The 15,894-nt window shown below is 35.9% G+C and overlaps 1 protein-coding gene across 1 annotated transcript in view; it reads left to right on the top strand.

Moving 5' to 3' along the window:
• Window positions 1–15,894, top strand: part of AK5 (adenylate kinase 5) — a 131,435-nt gene that overhangs the window by 27,486 nt on the left and 88,055 nt on the right. The window contains exon 6 of the mRNA XM_032219099.1: window positions 9,950–10,141. Coding sequence (XP_032074990.1) covers window positions 9,950–10,141 — 192 coding nt within the window. The remainder of the gene's footprint in view (window positions 1–9,949; window positions 10,142–15,894) is intronic.

Raw genomic sequence — 15,894 nt, 5'->3', positions numbered from 1 at the left:
TTTCAGAAGCTGTCTGTGCTCTATCACTCGAGGTTTTTAAGAAGAAATTGGACAGCCATTTGTCTGGAATAGTATAGGTCTCCTTCTTGGGCAGGAGGTTGGACTAGAAGACCTTGGTCTCTCCCAGTTCTGTATTCTGATTGAATGCCATTGCCATGAAATCTGCATCTTCATCTATTAAGATCTTTGGTTCTTGATTTCTTCCAATCTGTTATATTCGCCTAATATAAGCACACTTAGAAAGTTTTCTTGGATGGCTCTTTTGCTGAATTTGCAAGTACATCTTTGGTCTTTCTGCTAGATTTTTCTGCTGTATACATCGTATACAGCAGAAAACGATGTATATAGTATATACCAGTTGACGATGTATATAGTATATACCAGTTGACGATGTATATAGTATATACCAGTGATAGTGAACCTTTTATGGCTCCCGTGCCAAAAGTGGGAGGAGCGCAGGGGGGTCATGCGTGGGTGTTCCACACCCATAATGCTATGCCTGTGACCCCCCCCCATGTGCATGAGCGCGCAACCAGCGCACCCTACCTTTGGCCCTGTTTTTTCGCCCTCCCCAGGCTCCAGAGGCTTTCAAGGAGCCTGGGAAGGGTGAAAACAGCCTCTCCCCCACAGATGATCTCTGGAGGACTCAGGAGCTTCCCTAAAGCCTCCATAGGGCAAAAAACAGACCTATGGGGAACCTGGAAGTTCAGCAATTGTGACTTCTGGTTTGGTCATAGGGCCGTTTTTTGCCCTCCGGAGCCTTCAAGGAAGCCTACTGAAGGCCCCTGAAGGCTCCAGAGGGCGAAAAATGGCCTCAAAAGAAGGCCAAAGTTAGCTGGCCAGCGCGTGCATGCATGCCATAGGTTTGCCATCATGGGTATATACAGTATAAGATGACCCCCTTAGAATGTTGGTCTACTATAGTAACACCATACTCAATAGGCAGCTTCTTAAACAAAATAATGGATATCTGGGTTCTATATTGCTATTGTAACATCTACCTTAGCCAGAAAATTAATTAAATGTAGTATTTCTATCCTTGGGAAAGTTCTGATGAGGACTTCTGGAGAAAAAAAACAGAATGGTAAAAAATAATAAAGCGCCTTTAGATAAAGAAACACCATTTTTCCCCCATATCACAGCTTCAGAGAATTGACAAATATTTGAAAGCTGTGTACATTCCAGGCATTTAACATTTCAAACTCTTTACATTCTAGGCACATACACTGAGAAAGAGGTCTGAGTTTATACTAACTTGTAATTTAGGCTGAAACATCTGCAAGACTAGTGGGTTTAATACTTCCTTCAGATCGAAAATGCTTGAACAATTTTCATATATTCTTTATTTTTTGAGTACCATTTTCATTCTAGTGCAATTTTCATCCTTTGTAAACTATGATGATAAGTTTATTATAATAAATCAGGATTTATTTGTAGATAAATTGTAAGAGTTGAGACCCTTTTTGGTAAGGTAAATCAAATTTTCCAGTCCACACATCCTATAATGTACAGTGTGACAAAATATGGACAAAATCACTTGCCAGAGCACGACTGCAATCTTAGTTCAGATCTTTGAAGAGAAACATACTGGTTTAAATAGTCTATAAATAATTTCACTTATCTCCCACTTCACTGGACACGGTAACTTAGTTTTACTTAAATGTATTCAAATGAATAAGGTTAGTCATGGCATACTTAAATCCTGGTACATTTACTCTGAATCTATTTGAATCTGAGTCCGTGGATTTCTTGCAATAACATTTCTCCATTCACCTTTTTAGAGAGGTTGCAGCTGCTAGTTTTTGTTCCTCGGTGCTAATGTTATTGAAATGAATTGGGAAGACTCAATGGGCCATCATCATCAGAATATCAAGCATGAAAGAGATCACTGATCATTCAGTGACTGGGTTTGATTCATAATATGATGTGATCCCTTGATGATTGCATTGCAGTTGACTTGCATACAAAAATGATGGAGAACATTGATTTCATCTCCAGCAGTACTTTCAATCTAATAGGTTCAAAAATTCAGCTTATCATTTTCTTCAAGGATGAGGAAAGGAAGAGATGTGTTAAGATACTGTGATAAAACTCCACTTCTATACTTGTGTGTAACCTTATGATGAAAGTATAAAAGGGCAAGGTTTGCATTGGGGTCATGATGAAAATTGGCATCAGTATACCTCTGAACAGCTGTCTGTGGTTTACCTCCCAGTGTTTAAGTGCAGAATCAAATGATAAATCAGGTAAACTGTACATAAAGGTGAATCGCATAATATTTATTTTAGGTTGAATTCATATTACCTTTGCAGATCAGTATAACCAATGTTACTTTAATTTGTCATTTCGGATTAGAAAGTCCTAAAGACAATGGAACTATGCCTATAGTTCTTCATCCAACTTGGCAACTAGTAGCAGGACAAAATGTCAGTTCTAGAAGTAATTAATTATGCGTAATGCTTTAACTGTCAAAATCCTGCACAATTTTTACTGCTAACAGTTTAATGCTGAGTTATGATTATGAACTACCGTATATACTCAAGTATAAGCCGAGTTTTTCAGCCCACTTTTTGGGCTGAAAAAAGCCGCCTCGGCTTATACTCGAGTCAGTGAAAAATTTGCCCGAAATGGAGGAGAAAAAGGGGCGGGGCCATGCCGCTGGGTGACGCTCGTGAATGGCCCGGCGCCCCTGTGAGTTTCCCCTCCCTCTGTGTCAGTTTGCCGCGCAGCGCGCACCGCACCATCCTCCCTCCTCACGTTCTAATGTAATGCAGGGCTGTCTTACGATTCCCCTTCCTCCCCCTCCTGCCGCTCTGCAACGATGTCCCACCTCCTTGTTATGGCAAGCAGCCACATAATGATGTCCCAGAGCTAGTTTACTGTTTTTCTTTGAAATAAATATTCAAAAACATTATTGGTATCTATTTTTATTTTTGAAATTTACCGGTAGCTGCTGCATTTCCCACCCTAGGCTTATACTCGAGTCAATAACTTTCCAGTTTTTTGTGGTAAAATTAGGTGCCTCGGCTTATATTCGGGCCGGCCTATACTCGAGTATATATGGTATGTCAGTTTTGGATTTGCCAACTATCTTTCTCTCCTAGAGGAGCTGAAAGGAGTTCATAAACTTCCAACTATTTTTGATTAATCTCAGATTATGGTAATACCTGCACTCTTAATTGTGGTTTATATTAACTAGTTTACTAAATAATGCAGCCTCATAAATCATAGCTCGAAACAGTCTTACTTTGATAAACTATACTAAAATTAAGCATGCTTTATCCTGGTTCAAATCTCATGCTAAGTTGTATTAGTAAACAGTGGAAATAAAACTTCTGGAGGAAAATAAGAAGAATCTCAAAAGCACAGCTTTATAACAGCAAGTTATATTTTAATTATGTAGTAATTCAGCCACTGTATATAATGCCACAAAGCTGTACAGTTTCAGCTGCTTATTATCTTGACTCTTTACATTTTGAAATACATTTGAGCTTGCTAAAGAGTTGATTTGGTGTAGATGTTAAAGGCCCTGAGTCTCAAAGTGTGATGCTTTGAGTTCTAGTCATGCCTTTGGCAAACGTTTTCTGAAAATGTTGCGAAGAAAACTGCAGGGGAATTATTCAGGCAATCACTCAGAATCCAGATTGGCTCAAAAAGAAAGAAAGCAGGAGGGAGGGAGGGAGGCCCAAGAAACTTACTTAAAAACAAGATAGTAAGTGTTTTTTTTTTAAAAAAAATCCTGTGTTGTAGTAAAAATTAATTTGTGCTTAATGTACTTAAGCTATCTCCTTCAGAAACCAGGCAGTAACTCAAGCACATGAGGAATATTGTATAACAGAAGCACAAAATTCTAGAACTCATGAACTGTCAGATGTTACTTGATTTGTGTTCTTTTTCTCATAATGGGATCTTAACAGATTTAGATTTCTGAAAGAAAAAACATCAACTGACGCAATAGCTGTAGGAAAGCATATGAATAAAAAGTTTTGTCTTGAGTGTTTTTTGTTGTTATGGAAATGTGATGCTCCCATCTAATAATGTCAATATCAGCCTTTCATTTTTAAAAATAGGTACCTATAAAAGACTATAAAACACTTACTAAATCTGCTGAAGGATCAGGGTTATTTTGTTGTTCAGTTGGAAGAGCCATTGGGACTTTATCTGAACAATGACATTGTCAAGGTCTAGCCTACTTTAAGCAGTGCTGGGTTGCATTCTTTTTTGAATGCATGAGTAAAGGAGACCTATAGACTTTCATCCTGTAAAAAAATAAGATCCTGTCAAACGGCAGTAGAATTTGTCATATGAAATACATTTTTCCTTCCCAGAGGCTTTTTTGATAATTCAAAAGGCATCTGGTGATGATAATGTTATCTGGTTTTTTTTAAAAAATGTTTTGGACTGTCACACATGAATTTTGCAGTTGTTCATAATGATTTTATTAGTAAAAGAAATAGAAATACTAAAGATATTGCTAGTTACATTGAACAACCAACAACTGAATGTATGCATTATGAACAGCATAATATATTATTATGATTATGTCTACTTCTTTTTCTACCTTTCAACGGTTTCTCTAAATTGGCAGGTAATATACTCCTAGTTATAAAGCAAGAATAGAAGGTAGAAGTGTATGCATGAACATGTACTCTTGTTAATGTCTCTAAATATAGATTTAGAGAGCTTGCCTACAATTTAATTACCCCCACTTTCTTCTCCTACAAATTTTCCATTAATAGTGCTTGGTACCTTAAAAAGAAACCTGGTATTGTGGCACATTGAAAATTATAGATTGGAAATTATTGAGGTGTGGCTAGATGTTGACACTGAATTTCTGATTATTTTTTTCTCTCAGAGCACACATTCAGCTTGTGTTTGCCGTGCATGCAGTTATTAATATTGGACCTCTGTTGTCACTAATTATTTGAGGAGTGGTAAAAAAGAAGTAGCAGTTGATGCTAAATTAGGCTAAATTTCTTCATTGTTCCTAGTTTTCTCAATCATTTTACTATTTCCATTTTGTTATTTGAAAACCTGCATAGGGTTCCTTAAAGTTATTAGGAATTAAGCTCAATTCAAGGGAGCCTAGGTTTATTTTTATTTTTTGATTGTTCCATATAAAGGCACTGAGTTGATAGGACTTTAAAGATTACTAAGGGTTGTATTATTCATTTTGTCCCATATATGTTATGTGTGAGCTTTTCTGTACTAGCAAGATTGCAATTTAACAGCTGAAGAGTAGTGGTATCGACATCAAGCTACCATGAAGAGCCTAGGTGGCGCAGTGGTTAGAGTGCAGCACTGCAGGCTGACTGCATCTGCAGTTTGGCGGTTCAAATCTCACCGGCTCAAGGTTGACTCAGCCTTCCATCCTTCCGAGGTGGGTGAAATGAGGACCCGGATTGTTGGGGGCGATATGCTGACTCTGTAAACCGCTTAGAGAGGGCTAAAAGCCCTATGAAGCGGTATATAAGTCTAACTGCTATTGCTATGACATAAAAATGCCGCCATTACATATTTGTTTCTGAACATCTGACTAAAATATGTAAGTTGCGACATTTGCATGAGGAAGTATTCAAACATGTTTGGTACTTGGTCTTTGACTTTGCGAATGCCATACTCAGGAGGAAACATTTGCCTACTGTAACATTTGTACTGCAGCTTTATAGTTTTAATATTTTATTGTAGTTTAATAATTATAGTTTCCTATAAATGATCCCACACTGGGAACCTGTAATTTCATTTCTCTTCATAAACCAGAATGTGATAACTTGGTCTATTAACCTCCTCTGGTTTAAAAGTACAATTTCATGGTTTTCATGTAATGAGAAACTGGTTTAAGAAACCACATTTATATTCTGTTATAATTAGATGATTAGATGGCCTTTATTTTAGAAAGGTGTCCTTTATATTTATTTATTTTTCAAAAACTCACTTCTGCTCTTTATTTTGCTCATTTAATTTTTACATGCAAATTGTACCATTTAATATGTCTTTCACATTCTTGTGAAAAATATAAAATTTGAATTTTATTTTTAAAACAGATTTACATATACTGCTTGATTTTAGATATTTTTATGATACCTTTTTCTAAAGGTTTTCTTTGTTTTGCGTTATAAAAATGAACATTTTTAATCTTCCAAATAGGCTCCATTTTTCAAATTTGTCCTTTATTTTTTCCAAGAAAATATGATCACTGCAATTATAATGTGAGAAAGAAATGAAACGTAAGGCTCAGTTTTGATCTAATAAATACAGCACATGGATTAATGTATTAAAAGAAGCTGTAAAATTATTTCTTTGCATAGGTCTTAGCATGATATGCAAACTAGACACCACACATTTTCTAAGGTATTTATATATATTCTTGGCCTCTGTGTATTGCTTTTGGACTTGTCTGTAATTCTAGCAGGAATCAAATTTCAGTATTATATTTATTGTGGACATATTCCAAGTGTTTTTGCCTTTTCACTGAAACCAAGTTATCCATCTTTATTTCTATTTTAGTGAGAAGAAGGGATGTACTATAACCAATTACATAACAAATTACATAATTGCTGATATACATCTCAAGTAGGCATATTCTATTTCCTTTTCCAAGAATTAGAAGATAGAGAGGCTTTTTGTTGTGTTTGATTGAAGGTTGCAGAGGCTGAGCCAACAGAATAGTTGTGTAACTTTTCTGAGGGAGGGTCACATCACCTTATGTCTGGTGCCCTTCATCTTCATTTCTCTTTGTTCCTTGTTTCAACTTAGCCTCTGTTTTCACCGTTGTTCTCCTCTTACACAAAAATAAGTCCTCTGATTCTTCCTTCTTCAGTTCCTCCAAGAATCCTCTTTTGAACAATTGTGGGTTTTTTGTAAAAACTGCTTTAAGAAATTCATGTAAAGCAAAAGGTTGAAGTTATATTTGGTCTGTATTTTATGGCATTGAAAACAGTTGGATGTCATCACTTTTTCTTTTTCTTTTTGCACTTTTATCTCTCTCTTTTTTTCTTCTGTATTTTATTTTATAATGAAATTTAATAACTAATTCCTCAACCGGGGCGTGCATAAGCGCACCAACATGCCTCCCACCCCTGTCCTACTGTTTCCACTTATTCGTATCCATTTCCTGTATTCATAATGTTTATACTGATATCTGTTATCTTATACATGCTTAGCAAAATAAATAAAATAAATGAAATAATGGGACGCGATGGCTCAGTGGCTAAGATGCTAAGCTTGTCGATCAGAAAGGTTGGCAGTTTGGCGGTTTGAATCCCTAGCACCGTGTAATGAAGTGACCTCCTGTTACTTGTCCCACTTCTGCCAACCTAGCAGTTCGAAAACATGTAAAAATGCAAGTAGAAAAATAGGGACTTCTTTGGTGAGACAGTAACAGTATTCTGTGTGCCTTTGGCATTTAGTCATGCCGACCACATGACCACAGAGACGTTTTTGGACAGCGCTGGCTTTTTGGCTTTGAAACAGAGATAAGCACTGCCCCCTAGAGTCGGGAATGGCTAGCTCATATGTGCGAGGGGAAACTTTACCTTTACCTAAATAAAATAAACCGGCCTTCAATTGAGGGAAACTTTAAAGAGGCTTTTGGAGAACACAGGTTTCCTCTCAAGAGGGAGATGGAGTACATGATACTTTCCTCTGTACATTTTCTATAAACCTTTTAAAGACAAAAAGTAGCTTTGTAGTATTTGAGTTACCTTTTAGCGTCTGTTTTCCATATGTGCTAAATTTGAAATTGTCTTGCGAAGTCCTTTGCTGTGATCAAATATACTGTATATATGTTTATGTATATGTGTGTGTGTGTGTGTGTGTGCATACTGTGTGTGTGTATAGTCATATGTGTGTGTGTGTGTGTGTAAAACCTAACATACTTCAAGATTCTGGTTTCCAAAAGAATTACATTAAAAATGGTAACTCTTCCCTTTAAGCCTCTTAAAGATATGCATTTAACATTTAGTTTTAATGCTCTTTACTTTCATATGTTGGTGCTAAAATACTGATGTTTTCATTGACACTACAGAACTACTTACATGGAGATGAAACTAAGATGACCTGGCACCACATATCTTGCTTGGCTGAATAGTGTTTTTCCATTTTTGCCGAAAGACCATGTAATTGTAGAGTTCATCCAGCGATGGCCATGTATAGTTATGTGTTTTAGGTTATTGGAAGAAAGCGTTTGTTACAAATATTGACATTTCATGGCATGTTGTTAGTAGTTTATCTCCTGTTGATTTTTTTAAAACAGGACCAAATTTTCCTGTTATTCCAGAGGTTATTTTACTTCCAGTGTGAACTTTTCTACCTCCTATAATTAATATTTTTTGGAAGGGAGTTGTTATCCCAAGACGCTGCATGTCAGTGTAGAACCATTCAGTTTCCTTATTAATAAGAAAATATTAATATTAGTAATAAATACTATTTGGCCTTTCAACATAGTATTTCGCAGCCTAAAGCTCTTTAGTATTTTAACCAAGCATATTTATTCAGTTAATTAGCACTAGTTATTAATTTATATATCTTCATTATTCTCTTTCAATCTTCTTATGTTCTTCCCAGAATCACTCAGCTTTTATGGCCTTTTAGCATTTTCAGTTTTGAGGATTTTCTATCACCATCAATGCCTATTTTTTTTAATAAAGGTTTTTTTTTTCAGTTTGATAAATGTGTAGATCCTACCTAAGTCTGCAAGCACTACTGTGAAGAGATGGTGTCATATTTGCTCATATAATGATGGTAATTGTAAAGCTTAGTTAATTAGCTGTATATTTAATAATATATTTACTAAACTTCCAAGATTTGTGGTGATAGGCTGTAGACACACTGTGGTAGACAGCAGAATACTTTGAATAAGAAGAAAATGGACATGGGGTACAAGCTTCTCTTTAGATAATTACCCACATCGGTTTTGAATGCATTCTCTTTTATAACATTAGCTAATTTTGCCAAGGTTTAATTGGCAAATCACCCATACTTTCCAAATGCAAATGGCATTGACAAGTACACTCCTTAGGAAATGACAAACTGTCCTGAATACTTGTCTTCAAGTAAACAACTTAAAATAAACTCCCTCAGTATCTTTTAATTGTATGTCTGCTTAGCTTATCCTGTTATCTCATATGGACTCTAATCATCAGGCCAATTATTTGCCACAGTTTCATTCCACTCAATTATTTTCAAAGAACATAATTATCCCCATCAAGTGTGGGGAAATATTAGCATTAAGTTTTGAACCCAACAATCGCTTTGGTAAAAGTCGCTCAGTTCAATTAGGATTATTTATTTCTGCTATGTTATTATAAAGAGTCCTTATTACCGAGAACATGGCCATCATGGTTTGTGACAAGTGCCTTTGGCCTGAACAGCAGGAATGGGTGTGCTAAATTCATGTGGCGTGGCACTCTTTTCTTTTTCTAGTGTTTTCATACCATGCTCATACAGGCACTTCTAGATGCCAGCTGGTGTCATTTCCTGCATCTTCCTTAGCACCTGGAATTACATTTCTTTCAAACCCCAAAAAAGTGGGGGTAACAAATTGCTCTTTCTCATCAAGTTGTAGTTATGGGGCAAGAAGGGGAAAAAGAGAATCTTCTTTCTTCTTAGTCTGCACAGTGTTGGATACAGTATAATCTACTGTGTAGATTACACAGACTGCCTGTTGGATGTATCAGTTACCCTCAACATAATTTAAATTACAGAAGGAAAGTACTTCCCTTGGGATGCTAACAAGAGATCACATTTCCCTTCAAACAACAATATGTAAGGGTTCAGTGTTTGCTAAAGGTCTTGAAAAATGGCAAAAGTTGGTGGTTTGTTCTTTCCTTCATTCAAACAATTTCTATAGCTGCTCAACTCAACCAAGTGACTTATAGATGGATAATTGACAGTAATCTGAATGTTGTCTATGTTGAATTTACCATCATTTGGATTATCTTCTTTGCAGATCTGTACCCCAGATTTGGTGGTGTTCTTGTCCTGCTCAAATCAGCGGCTCCAAGAACGCCTAATGAAACGCGCCGAACAGCAGGGGAGACCAGACGATAATCTGAAAGCCACACAGAGACGCCTGACTAATTTCAAGCAGAATACTGTTCCGCTGGTCAAATATTTCCAGGAAAAGGGTCTGATTGTGACTGTAAGTTTTTAAATCTATAGGCTTGATAAAGTAATTTTGGCTAGCAAAATTCAGGCAATGATCGTCTGACCTAGAAAAAGATTGTCTCATGCTTTTGAGAATAACTGTTTAAACTATTAAAAAGTTTTACTTTTTTAAAAATTAAAAAATTCTCCCATGTTTGATTAAGGGGCTTCTGCAGTCAGACTCACAGACTGAGTGGCCCCAATTGGTTTTGTAACTGTTTCATGCTCACTTGGATGTATAATTTATTCAGCAATTGCTTCTTTTATCAAAGCCCTTTTTATTAGAGTAGAAATATTTATGAGCCATCATTGTTGCCTTGCAACATCCACAAAAGTTCCTCTCAGAGAATCTGGTAAGTCATTTGACGAAAGATTGGCATTCAGATGGAAATGGTCTGGGTCAATCCATTTTTGCGCTTTGGATCAGCAGAAGAAAAATTGGGGCCAAATTTAGGGATGCTATAAACTACTTCAGTATTTCTCAACCTCTTTAGCTTTAAGATGTGTGGATTTCATTCATGCTTGCTGGACAATTCTGGCAGCTGAGGTCCACACATCTGAGACTGAGAATACATTTTGAACACTAATTTGGAATAAGTAAATACAGCCATTTTGTTAATATGAATTACAGCTAATCCTCATTAAATGACTGCAACAAGCAATGAAAAAATGCTTTTCGTCCACGGTCAGTCTTCGTATTGATGATGACCTTCAGAGATCTGTAAAACAGGGGAAAGCTGAAGTAAAATCACAAGCACAGTCATAGTTTCAATTAGCAACTGTTTCAATTTATGACTGATTTGCTGGTCCCAACTCTGGTTGCTAAGTAAAGGCTACCTGTATGTTTAATGTGCAGCTTATTTTCAGATTCTGCTTGATGTTACAGTACTTTTATGCTGCAATTATAATTCTGTCCAGAACTCAAAAGGAAGAGTCAGCAAGTCTGGAAAAGATAATGTTTTATACTTGCTATATAGCATCAGACAAAGCAGTGGAATGATAATATGGCTCTTGTTTAATTTGAAATTTTCTTTTAAGCAATAAATATATTGCTCAGATGTAGAACTGGAAATGAATCACAATGTTGACCCTGTTTGTAAAAGAATGGATTGTTATAAGATGAATTCTGTAGATCTTTCAAATCAATGCATCTTTATAAAAGAAACCAGAAGTGCCAAGCAAGCAGCTCGGTGAAATATTATAGGAGAACAGGCTGAGAGCAGCAAAAATGATCTTTTGGCCAGTAAGAGATCTATCAAAAGGTTGGAATATCTGTAGGAGTCTGCAGAAAGATTTTCTTCAGCTCTGAGAAAAGGGGGAGGAAAATGATGATGGTTCTGATTTCAAGCTGTATCCCAATTTTGCATTGCTTAGACAATTCACTTAATTAACAAACAAATCAAACCCTTTTATCTCTTATTTTTCTCTGATAATTGCAGTTGAACCTAGGGAGAAATTCATCTAGCATGGATGGGAAACTTCTGGCCCTCAAGTTATTCCCAAATTACCTCTTCTCAGTATCTCTAACAATTGGCCATTTTGATTCAGAATGATGACTTGCACACAACACTGAAAGGCTATACTAATGCTGGGTTTTTTCTCTTCCTGCAAATCAAAGAGCAAATTAGAAAGCAGCTATATTTTTTTTAAAAAAATCCTGGCTTTAGACAAAAGACTGGGTCCTCATCTATCCTTGACTAATACTGAGTTAGCAGCCTCAATGGATTTTACCCAATGGAGTTTTTGAGACCATACCAAAACAAACAAAATACAATTCCCAAATATTACATCGGAAGAGACAATACATTGTCTTGTGATTCTTTGGAAAACATTCGATTGCTCCAGTATTTAGTTATTGTACTTTTTCAAACGCTCCTTCTTTAGCCCAAGCAGCAGAGCAGGCTCAAATATTCTCTAAATAAGAATTAAATATGGTCATGCCTACATCAAAAGTTCAGATACTAGACAAGGTAATACAGTGTCATTATAACACAGAGGTGTTCAAACTTGGCAACTTTAAGACTTGTTGACTTCAACTCTCAGAATTCTCCAGCCAGCGGAGCAGAGCTGGCTGGAGAATTCTGGAAGTTGAAGTCCACAAGTCTTACATTTGTCCAGTTTGGGGACCCCTGGTAGAACATAACACAGTTTAAAATTGGTGATTCTCTGCTTGGATATTTATATTTTATGGCATATATACCATATATAGATAGTCCACAACCTACAACCTAAGTGGAACTCAACATTTCTGTTGCTCAGCAAGACAATTCTTAAGTGAATTTGGCCACATTTTATAATCTGTCTTGCTACAGTTATTAAGTGAATCACTGCAGTTGTTAAGTTAGTAACTTGGTTATTAAGTGAATCTGGCTTCTCTAATGATTTTGCTCGTCAGAAGGTCACAAAATGGGTCAAATGACACTGGGATACTGCAACCTTAATAAATATTAATCAGTTGCCAAGCATCTGAATTTTAATAACATGACCACAGGAATGGTGCAACGTAAGTGTGAAAATGGATCACTATTTTTCAGTGCCATTGTAACTTTGAATGGTCACTAAATTAATTATTGTAAGTCGAAGACTACCTGTAATCATTATTGTTATAGTCACTGACCAGCATTTGTAGAATTGTTATAAAATGTAACAAAGTTCAAATGACAAGGCACAAGCATTTCTAAAATCAATAGACAGAATAATAAATTATCCATAATAATCCTATATAAATAGAATCTTAATTTTAAAACAATTTCAAGAAATAGTAAAAATAGCAAGACTATAAAACTTTATTAAAATACTAAAAACCTTGCTTATTAAATGCTAAATTGCCCAGCATATATACAAGCACAAATGCAAACTTACTTTGATGAGTGACTGGTGAGGTGTAACCTAAATTACTGGTATATATTTGAGGGATCCTAAAAATTAAATTGTTCTCTCTCTTTCCTTTCTCTCTCCCTCTCCCTCCCTCCCTCCCTCCCTCCCTCCTCTTTCTCATACCTTAAAAGTCTTCTTTAATTCTGCTGAAAAAATTACAATAACATTTTCCAAGAAGATAATACCAACAAAGGGAATAACTATCCTAATTCCATTGTAAAGAGGAATAAGCTACTAAAGGATTAGTTAACTATATCTTGGAGCACTATGATGTTATGGCAACCATTTACTTTTCTGTTCCAGCTATAGCACACAAAAATGAAAAATGAAAGACGTTCAACCATGTAATTAAAGTAAAAAGAATAAGAAGCTACCTACAGTATATTGGGATTCATAAACCCAGAATATGCAAAGTATTGTTCCTGAAGAATCTTTTTATAAACTAACATGTTCAAACAAACCAACAAACAAAGAAAACCTGCATCTTTGCAACTCCTTTGAGGTTTTGAAAATAAGATTCTTGATTAAGGGATATTTTTTTAAAATTTAGGCAAACAATTGGTAACAAAAAAAAAGACCACAGAGAAAAAAGCTTATTCAGTGATGATTTGTAATAGCAGATATAAGTTATATTTGATATCAAAAGTATGATTTTCAATACCAGTTGTGCAGAACATGAACAAGAGGATATTATTGTAGTTGTGTCCTGTCTGTTGGCTACTAACAGCCATCCAGCTGTGGCAGCACAATTGTTAGACTGGGCTTACGTTGAGCGTTTTATCTGGGGCCAGTTGAAGAAATTCCTGGTTGTTTTTAATATTTTGCTCAACTGCTACAACCCTAGAAAGGTTTTATCAACTAATCATTGGAAGCTGGAGTCTCAGCCATTCATTACTTTAAAAATAAAGCAGGGCTGAATGATGGCAGATCTACAGATTTCATTTGGGAAGTTACATCTCCTTTCCTCATGTTAAGAATTTAGTATCAAGAAGCCGGAGGCAAAACTTCCAATTTTCCAGGGATGTTGTACAGCTTTTTGAATATTTTGAACTACAGACTTTCAGCAAGGAAGATTTATTTATTATTTATTTAATATAAATAGACTCAGCATTGCAGTCTAAACCAACTGTCCAGGTTGGTTTCAACCAGTTTGGGGAATGTTATTATAAAACAACTATACTGTGCATTTTAAAGACAAAGATCAGGATATTACAGCTTTTCTGAGTAGGTTTCAAATAAGGGAATTCTCTTTTCTCTGCACAGAAAAGGTAGAAATTGTATTTTTGAAAGTCAACAGATAGCATTATATTGTAAAGTAGATTCAGGAGGCATTATATCTAGGAACATATCTCTGGCAGTTATAACTTTCAGTTTGCCAAGTGAAAATGATAGAAATGGTATTAGCTTTCCCAAGGACTTTTAGTACCCTTCATGTTTTCTTTATAGAATCCTTTTAGAAAAATTAGAGAATTATACTTATTGGAAATCAGTTTAATACTGTTGAAGAAGAATATATATTCTGATGTTGATGATGATTTTTGCTAGCCATTTCTGGGTGATGCAAAATGGTAATCAGGTCTTGAAATATAGTTTCTTCTTTGAAAGAGATATTTAGCCTGTTTGTCGTCTCTTTACTTAGATTATTTAGAGGGGTTTTTGTGTGCTAGAGAAAGATGCATTCTTTAAACCAGTGGTCCCCAACCTTTTTTGGGCCATTCCCCAAATAAGCATCTCTAAAAAACTGATGCCCCCCACCCCTGTGACTTATAATTCTTACTTTACTCAAAAAGTAAACTCTACTCACGTGGAGGAAGCCTAAAAGGCCACTAACTTGGTTTAAACAAGGTTCAAATTGCCTTCATTAAAAATCATATTACCCCCCTGTGGGACTTGGGCCCCACGTTGAGAACCACTGCTTTAAACAGAATATGCTTTAGCTCTGGCTGGTAAGCATTCTGAATCATAGTTGTCTTTTAAAACAGCAATAGAGAAACAATCTTTAGTTAAGCATAAAAAGGAAAGTCAACAAGGTATAAAATGTCAACAAGGAATATATATGAAGAAAAGAAATACATGAAATATAATGTCTAGTTATGTGTCAGAAAACAGATGTGTAAAAACGCACAAGGCCTACTGCTCAAAATATCCTTTACAAATACATGTTAAAAACAAGAAAAACATGTTAAAAACAAGAAAAAGGTTAAGGAAAGAATTGGTCCATTGCTGGGAGAAAGTAGCAAGAAGGTGACAAGCAACAGGGAGAAAGCAGAACTATTTAACTCATTTTTTGCATCTGTCTTTACACAAAGGGATAAAACAGTCCAACCTATTAAAAACAGCACCACAAAAATCAGATTAGGAACGCAAATTGAAATAGGAAAGAAAATGGTAAGTGAGCACCTGTCTACCCTAGATGAGTTCAAATCACCAGGATCGGACGGATTACATGCCAGGGTTCTGAAGGTACTGGCAGACAAGATCTCAGAACCACTGAACTATATCTTTCAGAGATCCTGGAGCACCGAGGAACTGCCAGAGGACTGGAAAACAACTGATGTGGTTCCCATCTTCAAAAAAGGAAAAAAATAGATCCAAGAAACTATAGACCTATCAGCCTGACCTCAATACCCGGAAAGATTCTGGAAAAGATAATCAAGCAACGAATTAGTGAACACCTAGAAGTAAACAAAGTAATAGCCAAAAGCCAACATGGTTTGTCAAAAACAGATCATGCCAGACTAATCTTATTGCATTCTTTGACAAAGTGACAAAATTAGTGGACCAGAGGAATGCCGTCAATATAGTTTACTTGGACTTCAGTAAGGCATTTGATAAGATAGACCATAACCTACTACTAGATAAAGTAGAAGA

The sequence above is a fragment of the Thamnophis elegans genome, chromosome 5 (genome assembly GCF_009769535.1).
Source record: "Thamnophis elegans isolate rThaEle1 chromosome 5, rThaEle1.pri, whole genome shotgun sequence".
In the NCBI taxonomy this organism is placed as follows: domain Eukaryota; kingdom Metazoa; phylum Chordata; class Lepidosauria; order Squamata; family Colubridae; genus Thamnophis; species Thamnophis elegans.
Note: the sequence above shows the minus strand (reverse complement) of the source record. Positions and strands in the feature narration are given on the sequence as shown.